Below are 12,503 nucleotides of genomic sequence, written 5' to 3' on the forward strand. Positions count from 1 at the left end.
GAACCTTTTTCCTTTGCAGTGTTTCCTCTTTTACGGCTTTCTCCTACCCCAGCAGATGACTACAACTTTAATTTAGATGATAATGAAGGAGTTTGTGATCTGTTTGATGTTCAGATACTAAATTATTAGATTCCATGGAAACTTGGGACTATTATCTACCTCTATAACATTTTAGAATTCTTTAATAACCTAAGTATTTAAAATTATGAATGTAACACCTTTTTAGTTCACTGATTCTGAAGTGTTCTTCCCTAACATTTTATTTTTTACTTCACAAAACTTGAAAGGGCTCTGCCTGCTTCTGGGGGGTAGAGGTAATGATTACCTGTCCAGCAGCTGCCCCTCCAGTGACCACATTCAGTTTCTTTCAGTAGCTTCCTCTCCTGAGAGGGCAGTTACAGCAGGCTCCAGTTCATCCAAACAAAACATTGTCCAGAAGATCACTTATTTGTCTTATGTTTTGCCGCAAAATTGTTTCTATGTATCCTTCAAACAGACATTCACTGCCATATATAAAGTGAAGGATATCACTGTTAAGTGAACAGATTTTGTGAAGTGCCTTCTGTTTTAGCACTTTAAGCCTATCAGTTTGTTGACTTCTGACATTCCACTTTCCTAGAGTACAGGAAAGATCTGTTTATGTAGTTTGATTATAAAATGTGCCAATGCCTGTACATTAACAAGATTTAAAGAAATAAAGTTGTATGAAACATTGACTTTATTGATCTTTGGGGGAATGTGATGCACTATCTCTGTATTACAACTGAGCCATTAGTCGTGTCGCTTCATCAACGTTAGCTGGTTCATTTTCATGGTGCTTCTGAAGAATCAAAAGGAAGGAAGGTAAAAACAAAACACTTATGTCGCAGCAGACCAAAACTCCTTGAATACAAACTACTACCCAGTTTCTTTCATTCCTCTAGTTTCCTTGTTTACCTTTGGAAATACAATACAGTCCATACTTAGACCTAATGTTTGAATATGGCTGAATATACCAGATACAACAAAATGCTAAATAAAAATGATAGTGGAATTCTAGTAGAATCATTGTATCTACTGCAAACATTAGAATGAAGCAACTGTTTTTCATTATATCAAGGGTAAACATCAGAATAGATGTTTTCTAGAAGGACTGGGACCCTGAAGAAATTTTTGTGGCAAACATTTCCATGAATTATAGAATTATTTTTCTGAAGGAGCTTTAGAGCCTTTACAAGACTTTGATCAGAAGATAATTGTTGCACACCTGGAACATCTTGCATTATTGGGTACTGCAAACAGTATGTGAATAAGCTTGCGGGGTGTGGGGTCTCCTTCAGAAAACAGGTTAGATCAGGGGCTTTGGTATGAGGAGCTTATACCCAAAAACAACTTTTATGGAACATTCAGTAGATACGCTTTGGCATGGCTGTTGGAGATCCGGTCCATGGAGGCTGTATCTCTTTGCTTCCAGCAAGGCCTTAATTCATCCTCAAGTGACCCTCTTTCTATGTCCATAGCATGTGACCAAGAACACAGACAATTTACACTTTAAAAAGAGTAATAGCCTTCAATGCCTCAGTCAGGAGAGCAACTAATTTCTACTTACCAGCTCTTTCTGCACAGATTTAAGAGAAAGGCTTTTTGAGAAGTTTGCAAGTTCTTTCTGTATATTTACAAAAGCTCTGTTCATTCTGTTGACTTTTTCATGATTCATAATGTTTATCTGTTAAAAAAGCATCCACAGTCTCATAACTATTAAAGATAAAATGTTCTCATCTTTTTATCTTGTTATGCATAAAAAAGTTAAGTACTGGACTGCCTAGATGTCTTAGCAGGTAAAGGCATTTGCTGTGCAAGCTGCCACCTGAGTTTCATCTTCTGACCTAAAGTATACTCTTCACCTACACATGTCATTCATACATGTGGCATAGACACACATTTTTTTTAAAGTGTATAAAATATATAAATCCTATAGTAATAATAATAAAACTGGTAATTCACACTAAAACTATAGTTCTAGGAAATTTAGTCAGAAGTTTAGGTTTTTAATAGCAATCATGTAGATTTACTTCACACTTAAGATTTTAAAGATATAAACAGATTAACTTTATTTGCTCAGTTCTAGCTATGGTGTTTAACTCTCACTTAAAGATAAGGAACCTGGAACAAAGGCTTTTAGTCCCTTCAAATAGAAAACTCTTGAGCCCTTTTCTGGATCACTTTCTCTAGAAGGATGTTCTAGTAGCCCTCTTGAATCTAAGCATGGAAAAGAAATGGTGCATTAAACACTACTGTCAGTTTCTCCTTAAAAGCCTTTGGCTCCTTTGTCCCACCATCTTCATGAGCTAACCAGTACTTCTCCCTGACTACTGTCACCCAGAAACACCACATGTATTTGCTGCTTTGTAAAACATTGAAAACACGGACTCTGACACTGTATGTATGGAGTCATTGCTGAATGAGTTCAACAAACCTAGTCTAATGCCTGTTCCTCTGAAGGTCCTGAGCTGTTAGACCCTTCACAATCAACCTCTACCCCCTGCTCCTGTAAGACACCTTCAGCTTACAGTTCACCTGTTCCACTCAAAAACTTCCCATCACTAGCATGGAGTCCAAACTGTGACTCAACCACTTCATTACAGCCATTTCTTTTCTCCCTCGACAAAATCTGCTTGGTAACCTGGCTAAGCACAGTTGACCTGAGTCCAGATGTTAAGCTAACTAAAGTTACAACTGGCTGGCTGCTGGCTGGCTTCATTAAATTCATTGTCACAAATTCTAGTCTATCACGAACATCAAATCTAAACTACTTTCTGGAGATATGAAAAGATATGAACTCTAGGCTACCTACTTAGACCCTTTTCTGATCCTCTCAGCTTATGTAAAAGTTCTAGTATATCATAGTTCAACAAAGCAATCTTCCTTAAATAGACTACACTCTTTCCTGGTTTGGAGTGATGAATGTTCTTGGTAAAAGATACTGCTCCCAGGATTCCCCAGCTCTGTAGAATTAACTCATCTTCATTCAGGTCCTTCAAACTACAAAGACAAGCCTGTGGAAAACTCCAGACTTATCATCCCATCCAGTTTTACTTCCTCTATAGTTAAGAAACCATATAGGTTCTCCTTTAGAAACTATATCCCAGTTCTTGAGAGAAACAAAAACTTCGAACCTTTTGGTTTTACAGGTATTTTCAGGGTGGGGTGGTGGTGGACTGTTGTTATAACTGTTACATCCTAGAAAGCTAAAGTATGATCTACTTAATCATGTTTTTTTTTTTTTTTTTTTTTTTTTTTTTTGGAGACAGGGTTTCTCTGTGTAGCCCTGGCTGTACTGGAACTCACTCTGTAGACCAGGCTGGCCTTGAAAATTTTTTCTCATGTATTTTGAAGTAGAAAGACATAATTTTTTTCTGTATGTGCATCTGCATAAGTTTATATCCACCATGTGCATAAAGGGTGCCACAGAGGCCAGGCAAGGATATCAGATCCCTAAAACTGGAGTTACAGTCAGTTGGGAGACATGGTCCTCTGCCAAGGCAATAAATGTTCTTAACGCTAGGCCATCGCTCAAGCACCTATTTTGAAGAATAAAAAATTGTACTTCAGCCAAATTTTTCATTTTATAGACTTTTAAATTCCAGTCTACTAGCTACCAAGCTGCTGGCTTACATAGTATACCTCTGCAAGTGGAATCTTGAATATATGCCAAGTGAACTAGTAAGAACTATCCTTCATACTGTCTAAACAGTGATTTCTATAATCTCATACAGCCTAGTAGCCTATTGTGTAGCACCTCGTATATGTGCAATCCTCTTAAATTTGTATTTTAAAAGGAACAGTATTTACCTTAATATTTTTAAAAAGTCTTGTCTAGTAAGAAGGCTATGAACTTCTGGTTTAAAAAACAAAATCCCACTGTTAGTTTACATTTTGCTTATAATCAATGCCAGAATACTTAAATACTCACCTTCTTAAGATTAGTAGTAACTGGTTTTGCCTTGTTTTTAGCCTTGAAAGTTTTGTGGCTAGCTATATGAAATACATTCCTGGACTTCTGCCCTTTTAATTTGTTCTTGGCCATTGTCTAGAAAAGAGAGTAGGGTTCAGTTAAACTGCTTATATTTTGAACCACAAATCAATGTAAAATTTTAAGGTATCTTAGTTCTGATTATTTTAAAAGTTGTTACATAAATCCTGTTTTTCATTCCCAGACATTTGCCAGGTTTTGAGGTAGGAGGCACACACATCTCAGTCCTTGCTGCATCCCTAGCACCAGGTCTGAGACACCTAGTTAAGGGCTCTTGGTTAAACTTGGTATTGTCAACACACACAACCGACCCTTTGTGGTAAATACCATTATCCCCATCTTACAGATTTAAAAAGTGATGCAAAGGTTTAAAGCCATACAAGTTAGACTAGCGGTCACTATGATATACTGCTTTTCTCATGAACATTTCTACATTCCTGCTACATTTCCTGCTTTTGTTTGATCATAAGCAAACTCATGCCAGGCACCTGTGGTAGGTATTTACTGAAGTTCATTATCTTCACTTGCACTATATGCTTTTGGCTGCTTTTCTGCTGCAACTCTGGCCCACAAAGACTGTTTTGTTTATCTTTCTCTTTACTGAAAGTTTCCCAAAGTTTTGCACAAGTCAACTGCACCCAGTGGTAATTTTTATAAAGTATGAAATGATAAACTGCCCAGAAATTAAAGTCATCAATGGTTGCCCTGACATACACTGGGCAATATGTCTTGGTCTATTCATCCTTGGTACTACTGGCTCTGGCCTAAAATCTGTCATATCTTCCCTTTCCATTTTGCTCTAACTTTCTATCTTGGCTAAAACTTCCACCAATACAGCCTCAATATACATACACAGGGAATATGCATATACAGTGAATGTGCCTGGCATGTTTTTGTTTTTTAATCAAACAATATGGATGCACAATGTGCATATATGTTCCCATATATACAACATATAATGAATGTATTGTGCAAATACATATATACATATGTATTTACATACATACATAACATACATACACACATAACACACTCTTGAACCCTAACAGTACTTCTGCTCAAAAATATTACAGTAGAAAATGCATGCGTACAGGAGTAAAAATAAGTAAAAAGTCATTCAACCTGTTATCTAACCTCCTCCATCCCATCTACCCTCTCATCTATTACTTACTAATTATTTACTAAGTCTGAAGTAATAAAGAATGGGTACGTATATATACACAACCAGATACTTTACATGCACAAATATTAACATCAACATTAAGCAAACAAAGGATAGTGTTGCAGACTCAAATGACGAGCGATGCTTACTAAGATGGAAACACAGAAAGATTCGAGAAGATCTGCAGCCTAACTAAAACCTAGATTTTGGAAAAGTGCTATTTTAAAGTTGTGATGAAGACACTGTTAAAATACCCTGCTAAGGGGTGGCCGCAAGGTTTCGGGCCTGGGCACCCCGGGAGTTCGATCGCCCACGAGGAATCGATAGAGGACTAGAAGTTGGCAGAACAGAGCCCTCGGAGCCGCCGCAGCCAGCATTCCCACCACGCCCTGCCTGAGCCCCAAACATTTCACCCCAGCGCTCCGAAAAACCCCATTAGCTTCTCACCAAAGTTCACGCGGCTGCTCAGGTTCACAGTGACGCCATCCACAAGCTCAGGACACAGGAAGTTCCGGGAAGACGAGCCAGTCAATTGAGAGCTTTCCAGCCGTAACCCCACCCACCGAACCGGCTTCCCCGAGCGGGCCACGCCCTCAGCTCCCTCTGGTGCCTCTTAGCCCGGCCCTTCACAGTAGCCTGGGCGGGGCCTGGCGTGTCCGCCGTGACCCCGCCCACTCGGAAGGAGCCGCCTTCGAAGGGGAGGAGGAGTCGACTCAGTGGAGCTTCGCCTACTAGCATGCCATGGACGTTTTTCATAGGTTTAAGCTGGTACTTGAGAAGAAGCCTCCCACCGGTGAGGTTCCACGCATCGCCTCGCTAGGACCCCGCGCCTTTGACCCGGTGGTCGTCACCCACGAAAGGCGAAAAACATTCTCGCCAGAGAAGTCTGTCCTTCCGGTCTCAGATGCTTGGTGTCACCAATCGAAGCCGCGGGCCCTGCAGTGTCCGAGAGGTGGCGCCACGACCGAGGGCGGCGTCCATACAAGAAGAAAAAGTTCGCATCCTTTTCAAGTTACTTACTTGTTCAAAAAAGAAAATTTCCTACAGCACAGCAGATGTACAAGAAATCATTCAAAATTATATATATATATTTATATCCAATTTGTATTCAAAATGCCTGTGAAGTTCTAAAAACATAAGTACCTGTGAAGCTCATATCACAGGTAATGATGCCCTTGAATTAGATCCCCTTGCCCCAAGAAAGGCAAAACAATAAAAGTCTACCTTGTGTGAGAGTAAGAGTGATGCCACAAGTAACCAAACTTATAGAAAAACATTAAACTATTTTGCAAAACTAGAGTTATGAATTCTGAAGCAAATGAGAGGGGCATAAGTATGTTCCTTAAATGTGAAGTTATTGACATGTTTGTACAAGGCAAAGCAACATATGTAAAAGAATACCATCGTGGTTGTAAAATCTGTGGAGTGTAGCTTTTAGTTTGAAATGGTGACATAAGGCTACATATACCAAGGAAAAACATAGTTGTACAGGTAAAAGCAGAGGAATTATACAAGGCAAGGAGACATCCGTTTCTGTGTTATTGTCAGCTAACAAGGCAAACTAGAAAGGTTAATGTATTTCCCTCTGCCTCCTATATAGAAGGCTATTGCCAGATTCAGACATTGATTATTTTCTCAGCATCCTTTCTGGGTAACCCCTTTTATCACATTAAGTGGTCCTTGTTGGACCTGGTAAGACTGGGCTTCCCTACAGGGGCTAGGGAGAATGCTGCTGCTTAGGCTTAGTGGGGGCTCAACAGAACACTGGGAAACTGGGACTTCAAGCGACCATCCCATCCAGCAACTGGGAGAACATAAAGGCACCACGATGGGAAAACAACTGGACCTTTGAAATATGGCCTGGCAGTACTACTGGCTTAAGTATTGTAACCAGAAAACCCACAATGTCTTATGATTGCCTGGGTTCAGTTGTAGCTGGAAGAACAATGCTCAACTATCAGAGATAAAAGATCAGGCATACCTTGAACTTTTTTTTAATCCTATGTACTTGAAGGGATTTTGAGTCTATTATTACAAAAAATTGTGAGAATTAGTGAAATCTAAACCAGAATAGGATGTTATGGTAATAAAGATAAGGAACATGCTAACTCAAAATGCCATTTTATTCTGTGACCAAATGATCTATTAAGTATAGGAAAAAAACGATTGGTGACTTTTGAAAATCTTTAAAAATATTTACAAAGATCATATTACCAGAGTTCATTGTTAACCCAGGCTGGCTCAAACTTTCAGGATTACTGACTTGGCCTCCCCAGTTGCTGGGATTATAAACACACACCACCTCACCTGGCTGTCCTGTAATTTTTCTAGCAGCCTTGAAGGTGGCTAAAATCATATATACCATATGTATCTATTTTAGTTATTTGTCTCATTGCTTCAACAAAATACCTGAGAAATGTAGTTCAAGGAAGGAATACTTGTCTTGCAGTCCAGTATGGTGGAAGCAATCAGGCCGGAGCTGGAAGCATGCACAGTCAGGATGCAGAGAGAGATAAGTGCAGCCACTCAGTTCCTTTCTCCTTTTTTATGTAGTTTGCAAGTCAAACCAGGGAATGGAATTTTCCATATTCACAGTGGGCCTTCACGCTCAAATAATCTAATCTAAGACAGCCTTCACAGACATGCCTAGAGGTTCATTTTCATGGTGACTCTAAATCTTATCAAGTCAGCAAGACTGACTATCACATCTTTCAAAAACCTCAGTTCTGCTGAGACTCACTAATGCTTCATTCATATAGGCCCATTCTGAAGCAACGATCTTGGAAGTAATTCAAGGGTTAAATAAAGAGTAAGGCAAAAGAGACCACACATAATTAAAACCCCCTATCACCAAAGTCATGGTGGTCTAAGGAGCAAACCCAACCTTGTGCTGATGATACTCTAAAATCAGCCCATTAATCTACTTCTCCTGACTGGTTTCAGTCTCCTAAAATAATCAGAACACCCCATGCCTTAGTTAGGGTTTCCATTGCTGTGAAGAGACACCATGACCATGGCAAATCTTATAAAGGATATTTAATTGGGGTTATCTTACAGGTTCAGAGTTCAGTCCATTATCATCATGGCAGAAGCATGGCAGCTTAGAGGAGCTAAGAGTTCTTCACTTTCATCCAAAGGAAGCCAGGAGCAGACTGTCTCTTCTGAACTAGGGTGGAGCTTCAAAGCCCACCCCCACAGTGATACACTTCCTCCAACAAGGCCACACCTTCTCCAACAAGGCCATACCTCCTAATAGTGCCAATCCCTGGGCAAGCATATTTAAGCCACCATACCCAGGAACCTAAATGGAAGGTAAGACACATGTATTCTCTTCAAGAGGTCACCATAACCTTGATTATGGGTGTGCAAGAATAATGATGCTTAGCAATATACATAAAGACTATAATAAATGCACAAAAGTATGCCACTTATGAAAGAAATAATTCTAGATTCTAGAAACCTATTCGTTGGGGCCCAGAAGTTGCCCCCAAAACCACATGAACACTGATCTCAATAAGACAGAGATTGAGCAATCATCCCAGAACTGATTGATTAGGGCTACAGACCACACTTGAGAACTGACTGTGACCCCTGCTCAGAACATTACAGAAATTTAAAGCATGCAACTCACAAACATCTGTGCCAAGTTATTCCACCAATCAGAATTTAGAGTTTGGGTACTTCCTTAGGAAAATGTCTTTTTTGTATACTTATCTTGTTCCTATTTGTTAGGTTATTCAACTGTGGTGGGATGCCTTGACTTGGCTAGTAGTGATGTCTTAACTTGCCAACCAGGATGTCAGTTCCTCACCTACATGCCTTGTTCTGCCAAGTACAATGTCAATTCCCACAGAGGTCTCAGGAACTTAAAACTTTTGACCCATATAAAAAATGGATTTTATTCCAAGTGTCTTCTTATATTGGTGTCCTCCTTTTATGTTGGGGCCCATCCCAGGGGTAGCTTAAAAAGGCAAAAGCCATAAAAGCTCATACATATGTGTAGAAAGTGCTGCTGGAGGGTTGATTCAGGTCCAACCTTATTGTGGATAACTATACAAAGTTCAAAATGATTTCTGCTGTCAGTGGTCACCAAATCATAGAACATAATATGCAATCAACTTGGGCAGAAGAAAGTTTCTTGATAACAGTAGTATCAGTATATGAGGAAGTCTCCTTGTAACACTAATAACAGCATAAAATGGCTGGATGGACATGCAACAGTTACCCAGGCCTGAACACTGTTAAGGCTATGATCTGATTATCTTAAAGAAAAAAAAAATCTAGAAACTACAGCAAGAAGACCAGGTCTAAACCAGTGTTCACTTTTACAAAAAAAAAAAAAAAGATTTATTTATTTTATGAATATGAATACACTGTAGTTGTCTTCAGACACACCAGATGAGGAAGACATCAGATCCCATTACAGATGGTTGTGAGCTACCATGTGGTTCCTAGAATTGAATTTGGAACCTCTGGAAGAGCAGTTAGTGTTCTCAATCCCTGAGGCATCTCTCTAACCCCAGCGTTCACTTTTATACAGCCCATACACTAAAAATAATTTTGAAAAGAAGAGTGAAAGTAAGAACAACACACTATAGTGAGTGTTCTATGAAATTTATGTGTTGGTAGCTAGTGTTTCATGACACACTATCAATCTCATTGTGCTATTGTCTTCTTTCATTGCCCAATGATAATGCCCAGTGAGTAGTTTCAGTAGGACTACAGAGCATACAAAGCCTAAAATATCTTCTGCCTGGCTCTTTACCAACTTTAAAACTTTTAAAACTTTCATCCACTATATATAATTGGTTGAATTATTTGGGACTTGCACTTAAAGCTATCGACAATCTCAACAAACTAAAAGCATATTTTAACACAAAATTCCACAAATTTGATCACCTTGCCTCTGATGATTAACAATGATGCTCATGTTCTGGGCTGAAAACAGGGGATCTCAGATGTGTTGAAGACACTTTTTTAGAGAGTGGTGTAACACTAGGAAAGAAGACAAATTTCTCTGGAAACTGAGAAAATATAGAAAGATGTTGCTAAGGGCCTTATGAGAAAGTTTAAGGTCTGTGTCTCCTGCCACTCACTGCTCTTGCCTTAGGAGCTCTAACCTACAATCTATATACTAGTACTGTCACAGAGGGGTGTATCCTCCTGTCTTCAAATGGATTTAGACAATGCTGAGCTATTGCCATCCTTCTATTGTCTACATTCTGTTGCAACTAAAAGCATTCTCCTCTACCAATTTGTATATTCATTGTTTTTTTTAAATATCAGTATAGAATTGTAGGTTCTTGTCTTATGCAGTAGATTAAGATCTTTTTATTGTAGCTATCTTAATGTTCACACTGCTCAGTTTGGGCCTTTAAGCAAGCATTCAGCTAACTGTCACATGCCCTCACCTGCATTCTTTGACAATCTCTTACTTTCTAGTGTAACAACATAGTCTAGACTCATCTAGCATCTGTGCTTTCCCAACCATAAAACCAATCACGTGTCTGTGGAGTGCTGGTTTCCTTTAGTTAAGAATACGTAGAAACCAAGAATAGGGTGATGCTTTATGTCTCAGTGGACAGAGCTGGCCAGTGTATGCCTTGTATGCATATTACCTATTATAGTTGTCTATAAGCACAAGATAACGAAGCAACTGTCTCTGCTACTAAATGGTCAAAGCATCAGTCATGCTAACCCCTACATCCTCAATTGGATGCTGTAACATTTGAGCTTTCTAACCTATTATTAATGCTAACTAATATTTGGTTCTTCACTGGTAAGGAGCTAGGTTCCCATTATCGTTCATTTATAAGTGCATTTAGTCTATTTTCCTCCCCTGCATTTGACTCCCATCAGCCTCCCGGGCTTCTGTCTTCTGCATATGCTGTTACCAACGTAGATGATTTCTATACCCTGCTCAGACTGTAACTTGCCCTGGGCTGTTGCCATCATTTTCTCTTCCTAATCTAAGAGTTGTCAGGGCCTAGGTAGAATATAGTAAGCCCAAGGTGGAATATTAAGGCCTATATAAGAGTTGTCTGGCTAGCCTGACATTTCAAGAAACATTCTCATGTTTCTGCTGTTACTAGGAAACTTTTTAATGCCAAGATTAGTTACACATTCTGTTCTGTTCTGATCCCTTGGAAAGCAATCTCAATAAAAGTCAGTAGAACTGTTTTGTGTAGTTACCCACAATAAATTTGGACCTGAACCAACCACCCAACAGCAGCATTTCCTGCACTTATAAGATTTTATGGCATTTGCCTTGATAAGCTGCTTCTACGATGGACCCCAACATAAGAGATACACCTGCATCAATATAAGAAACTATGTAGAATAAGACTCACATTTTGATTAGTGATTGAGTAAAGTTTAAGTTCCCAAGACCTCCCTGAGAACTGTCATCCCACTTGGGAGGAAGAGATTTGTACATGGGTAAATGGTACCCTGGTGAACAAGGCACAAATATTAAACAAGGCAAATCCCCTGCCACAGCTGAATAGCCTAACCAATGGAAGCAGGATAAATGTACAACACAGACAAGTTTCTAAGGAAATCCCCCTATCCCCAAATCCTGATTGGTGGAATAACTTGAGACAAATGTTGGTGGATTTGGGGATTTAAAATCCCCAAATTTTAACTCCAGGATTATGATTAGGATTTTAACTCCAGGTCATGATTCAGTTTCTGAATCTGGACTATTGCTCTGGTTAATTGGTCCTGGGGCCCTTGTTGAATAAACTCTCCCTGTCTGATTGAGATCGGTGTTCATGTGGTTTGTGAGGGCATTCCTGGACCCCAACAGAGAATTACTTTATAGACGGATTTTGGAAAGAAGGGAGGGAGGGAGGGACGGAGGGAGGGAGGGAGGGAGAGGAAGAGGGAGAGAGGAATGGAGGAAGGAGAACAGAGTTTAAGATTTTGCTTAGTGGTTGCAGGCAAGGAGACAGTGGCTTAGGCACAGATGATGAGCTCTAAGGAGGCAAAGAAAGTCCTTGGATGACTGTGCAGTGACCCTGGCTCCCTTGTATCCATTGCCTGAAGCACAGCCAGCACAAATTGTATATATTCTGAATCTCTGTAGGATCTCTTGTTTTATTTCTTTTTTGTTGTTATTGTTGTTTTGTATTTTTTGTTTGTTTGATTGATTTTTGGCATAGGAAATACAGATACCTGTCCATCGAATTTTGCTTTCCTCCTGCAAATCTGAAATTGGAGCATGAAAAGGTTCGTTATCGATTGTGGAAATAGTGAGTCTAGTTTTAAATCCCTCATTGACAGAGGTATTTATTTCTAGACAATGAATGAGCATTTATTACATAATTT

The 12,503-nt window shown here is 39.4% G+C and overlaps 2 protein-coding genes across 6 annotated transcripts in view; one reads left to right on the forward strand and one right to left on the reverse strand.

Moving 5' to 3' along the window:
- The window catches only part of E2f5 (E2F transcription factor 5), a 27,708-nt gene extending 26,987 nt beyond the window's left edge, over positions 1-721 (forward strand). For 2 of the 3 annotated variants that reach the window (XR_001783649.2, XM_006530051.3), the window contains one exon: positions 20-714. Coding sequence is in view for 2 of the 3 variants with exons in the window: in XM_006530051.3 (XP_006530114.1) it covers positions 20-129 (110 nt within the window). In the remaining variant the exon portion in view is untranslated. Of the gene's footprint in view, positions 1-19 lie in introns of all 3 variants that reach the window. The other variant, NM_007892.2, reaches the window with a different exon arrangement.
- Positions 701-5,668, reverse strand: Rbis (ribosomal biogenesis factor). 3 transcript variants are annotated; one of them, NM_001099674.1, is made up of 4 exons: positions 5,622-5,668; positions 3,953-4,069; positions 1,589-1,705; positions 701-820 (listed from the first exon to the last, which is right to left on the reverse strand). In NM_001099674.1, exons 2-4 carry the CDS (start codon positions 4,064-4,066, stop codon positions 758-760), a joined length of 294 nt encoding a protein of 97 aa, NP_001093144.1. In that variant the 5' UTR covers positions 4,067-4,069; positions 5,622-5,668; the 3' UTR covers positions 701-757. The 3 variants fall into 3 exon arrangements, with proteins under 3 accessions (NP_001093144.1, NP_001334135.1, XP_017175196.1); NM_001347206.1 differs by having other exon boundaries at positions 5,429-5,633; XM_017319707.2 differs by having other exon boundaries at positions 701-1,487; positions 5,429-5,633.
- Positions 5,669-12,503: the final 6,835 nt, after the last annotated feature.

The sequence above is a fragment of the Mus musculus genome, chromosome 3 (genome assembly GCF_000001635.26).
Source record: "Mus musculus strain C57BL/6J chromosome 3, GRCm38.p6 C57BL/6J".
In the NCBI taxonomy this organism is placed as follows: Eukaryota; Metazoa; Chordata; class Mammalia; order Rodentia; family Muridae; genus Mus; species Mus musculus.

What these genes read in the sequence shown, in the direction of transcription:
- Rbis (NM_001347206.1), bottom strand. Translation starts at nt 5,551, where the DNA reads ATGCTGGCTGCGGCGGCTCCGAGGGCTCTGTTCTGCCAACTTCTAGTC. An exon ending in TGCGGCCACCCCTTAGCAGG is followed by an intron (nt 4,070 to 5,428) that starts GTATTTTAACAG and finishes TCTCTTTTCTAG; the next exon opens with ACAATGGCCAAGAACAAATT. An exon ending in AATCTGTGCAGAAAGAGCTG is followed by an intron (nt 821 to 1,588) that starts GTAAGTAGAAAT and finishes TTGATTCTTCAG; the next exon opens with AAGCACCATGAAAATGAACC.